Raw genomic sequence first — 4,097 nt, 5'->3', positions numbered from 1 at the left:
AGCTCAATATTTTTAGGCTGCTTTGTTCTCTCGTTTTTATATTATTTCAAAAATTAATCTCTGCATGATATGGAAGTGTCCACTACTAAATTAAAAATTAGCTTCTATAAGTCACTGTTATGAGCAACATGAAGCAAATCTACATCACTTGGAAGAAGATATTAAAATGTCTGTATGGTGAAAACACTAGGTTAACTATGCATTTTCCAATCAGCTTTTACTGAATTTCTTCCACATTCTCCTTAAAGAGAATCAATCAGAACAAAGCAGATGTGTCATTCCACTAAAATATGAACCCCCCCCCGCAAGGATATGGATTTTAAAGCTTAAGCCCAGGATAATGGATCTCAAAGGGTTGTAATATTCCTATCTGTGACAATCGCAAATCGGAAATACTGGAAAATGGACAAGTTGTATATTGACGAAATACAGGACTATCTTGCAGTTTGTCTTTTAAAAAAGAAATATATTCTAGTCATTTAAGGCAGGTATTGAAAATGCATTATGATTCTCAAATCAGAAGAAAAAACTATATTATCTTCCTCTAACCTGCAAGTAATTTAACTGCTGAAAACATATTCTTCTTGAATTTGCCATAAGCCCAGAAGTTGAGCTGTTTTACTAGAAAATTAAAGTTAACAAATTTGACTAAATTTGGAGTCAGTATTAAGTGGCTTTAACGTTTGCCTGCTGGATCTTGTTTCAGGCACCTGTATGTTGCAGAAAGACAACACCTGCCCCAGCTTTCGTTTAGAGAAAGAATCTTTCTGTACTTAACCCTGGAACATACCTTGTATTCTGTTGGAATATTCAGGTGGATTTTCACTTGAATACTTAAGCCAAGCCTTAGGAGTTTGGGTATACTGTCAGACCCCAGTCTGGTTTCTGTATTAAAAGGGGGGAAAACGTTTACCCAGATCTTTTCCCCTTAAGTTGCTGGTAATTCAAAGCAGGAACCTCATCAGAAAATTAGGCAACACTGAGTTAGATAAATTTCATCTTCTACTAATATCTTAGTTAAAGACTCACATGGGTAAAACAGAAAGAAGGGAAAATTGAAAACTCCAACACAATAATTTTTAGATCAATTTCAGCTTTACTTTTAAATTTGTACTTATGCATTTGTTTATAAAAAGTATGCCTGTCCTTAACATTACTGCAATGTTCACTTTCCTCTTAAAGTAGTACATAAAAATAAACAATTCAAGCTTCTGTATATTTTATTGTTACCAAGCTTCCACGGAACATGTGCGCAAACTTCAGGTTTCCCATCTCAAAACTCCACGTACAAACTAAGCTAACCAAAAACGCTCAAGTCAGCAAATACGCAAAATGCATTAAAGAGAAACCTCAAATAATGTTTTAAAAAGCCAAACTTTAGAACTAACCTTTTATAATTAAACTAAGTTGTTGCACCTTTCCTTTCATATGCATACACCGGGCTAAACACTTCCAACAATAGATCTCATACTTGGCACAAGGACATTTCAAAGAAAAAACAAAAACAAAAGGAAAAAGAGAGAAAGGAAAAGAGGTTTACGCTGACTCGAGTCCAAGTTTAGTCCACTTCCTCGATGGTCGGTCCCCCGGAGGCTCCTGAACCACCGCTGCCGCCGCCGCCAGGGCCGCCTTGGTAAAGTTTGCTGATGATGGGGTTGCAAACTCTTTCGAGCTCTTTCTGCTTGTGTTCATACTCATCTTTTTCCGCCATCTGGTTTCGGTCAAGCCAGTTGATCACCTCCTGACACTTGTCGAGGATCTTGCTTCTGTCCTGTTCGCTAATCTTGCCCCTCAGTTTCTCGTCTTCCACCGTCTGCTTGATGTTGTAGGTATAGGACTCCACGGCGTTTTTGGCGGCCACTCGGTCGCGATTGGCCTCATCTTCCGACTTGTACCGCTCCGCCTCCTGCACCATCCGGTCAATGTCGTCCTTGCTCAGACGACCCTTGTCGTTGGTAATGGTGATTTTGTTTTCTTTACCGGTGCTCTTGTCGGCGGCGGTGACGTTGAGGATGCCATTGGCGTCGATGTCGAAGGTGACCTCGATCTGGGGGACCCCGCGGGGCGCCGGGGGAATCCCGGTCAGGTCGAACTTGCCTAGCAGGTTATTGTCCTTCGTCATGGCCCGTTCGCCCTCGTACACCTGCACCAGCACGCTGCTCTGGTTGTCTGAGTAGGTGGTGAAGGTCTGCGTCTGCTTGGTGGGGATCGTGGTGTTCCTTTTGATGAGTGGAGTCATGACGCCGCCAGCCGTCTCAATGCCCAGCGACAACGGGGTCACGTCGAGTAGCAGCAGGTCCTGCACGTTCTCTGACTTGTCCCCGATGAGAATGGCCGCCTGCACCGCGGCTCCGTAGGCCACCGCCTCGTCAGGGTTGATGCTCTTGTTCAGCTCCTTGCCATTGAAGAAATCCTGCAGCAGCTTCTGGATCTTGGGGATGCGAGTGGAGCCGCCCACCAGCACGATCTCCTGGATCTGGCCCTTGTCCAGCTTGGCGTCGCGCAGCGCCTTCTCCACCGGCTCGAGGGTCCCGCGGAACAGGTCGGCGTTGAGCTCCTCGAAGCGGGCACGGGTGATGGACGTGTAGAAATCCACGCCCTCGTAGAGCGAGTCGATCTCGATGCTCGCCTGAGTGGACGAGCTCAGGGTGCGCTTGGCTCGCTCGCAGGCGGTGCGGAGTCGCCGCACGGCGCGCTTGTTGGGTGCAATGTCCTTCTTGTACTTGCGCTTGAACTCCTCCGCCAAGTGGCTCACCATGCGGTTATCGAAGTCCTCACCGCCCAGGTGGGTGTCGCCAGCCGTGGACTTCACCTCGAAGATGCCGTCCTCGATGGTCAGGATGGACACGTCGAAGGTGCCTCCGCCCAGGTCGAAGATGAGCACGTTCTTCTCGCCGCCCGCGGAGCCCTTCTTGTCCAGGCCGTAGGCGATGGCCGCCGCCGTGGGCTCGTTGATGATGCGCAGCACGTTGAGGCCCGTAATGGTGCCCGCGTCCTTGGTGGCCTGGCGCTGCGAGTCATTGAAATAGGCCGGGACGGTGATGACCGCGTTCTGCACCTTGCCCCCCAGGTAGGCTTCGGCGATCTCCTTCATCTTAGTGAGGACCATGGAGGAGATCTCCTCCGGGAAGAAGGTCTTGATCTCTCCCTTGTACTCAACCTGCACTTTGGGCTTCCCTCCCTCGCTCACCACCCGGAATGGCCAGTGCTTCATGTCCGACTGCACTGTGGCGTCCTCGAACTTCCGACCGATCAGCCTCTTGGCATCGAAGATGGTGTTGGTGGGGTTCATGGCCACCTGGTTCTTGGCGGCGTCCCCGATAAGGCGCTCGCTGTCGGTGAAGGCCACGTAGCTAGGGGTGGTGCGGTTGCCCTGGTCGTTGGCAATGATCTCCACCTTGCCATGTTGGAAGACCCCCACGCACGAGTAAGTGGTGCCCAGGTCGATGCCGATAGCCGGGCCGCGGGCAGACATCCTGACTGAGACAGGCAAGCGACGTTAGACGACAACACCTAGGGCAGAAAATCCGCTGCCTCAAGTAACGGTCGCCTCTCACCAACCACAGCGAGCGCAACAACCGTCTCCCTCTCCCCTTCCTCGGCTACCCACTCTTATAGTCGCCTCCCTGCCGCCTTCAGAGCCAATCCGCTCTCGGGACCGCCCGCCACAGGCTTGCCTGGGCCGGAGTGACCCGCCTGCGGCCCAACAGACTTCTAGTTGGGTGAGGGGCGGGACTACGGCCCGCGCGAGGATGCGACGGGCGGACGTTATGCAAGTGAGGCCCCGCCCACGCGCCCCAGGTGGCCAGTTGCCTCCGAGGCTCACTAGCAACCGGCGGCTTGGGGGCTTCAGGCTCGCGCCCCACGCGTTTTCGCGATCTTCGCCTTTCCTAAGGCGGGATTCGTCGACGTCCGTTGGATTGGCAGGAAACGCAGCCAATAAACAGCGCGGACTCCCAAGTAGGGTGGGGAAGGAAGTGCCGGGGCGTGGCGCCGGGAGGAGGCGCGGAAGGGGAGCGCCGAGAGGGGAGCTACCTTGGCCGATCGTTCAGTTCTTAAGGCTTGAAATGCCGTCCAGTTCCTAGTGTGTCCACCAA

At 51.2% G+C, this 4,097-nt stretch overlaps 1 protein-coding gene across 1 annotated transcript; it reads right to left on the bottom strand.

The window, feature by feature from the left end:
• Window positions 1-643: 643 nt before the first annotated feature.
• On the bottom strand, window positions 644-3,760 carry HSPA2 (heat shock protein family A (Hsp70) member 2). The gene has a single exon (XM_022570384.2). It carries the CDS (start codon window positions 3,473-3,475, stop codon window positions 1,559-1,561), a length of 1,917 nt encoding a protein of 638 aa, XP_022426092.1. The 5' UTR covers window positions 3,476-3,760; the 3' UTR covers window positions 644-1,558.
• Between the last annotated feature and the right edge of the window lie 337 nt (window positions 3,761-4,097).

The sequence above is a fragment of the Delphinapterus leucas genome, chromosome 2, assembly GCF_059928025.1.
Source record: "Delphinapterus leucas isolate spDelLeu-1000000601 "Yukka" chromosome 2, BTC_Dleu_Yukka2, whole genome shotgun sequence".
Lineage (NCBI taxonomy): Eukaryota > Metazoa > Chordata > Mammalia > Artiodactyla > Monodontidae > Delphinapterus > Delphinapterus leucas.
The sequence above is the reverse complement of the archived record's forward strand: the minus strand, read 5'-3'. Positions and strand labels throughout refer to the sequence as shown.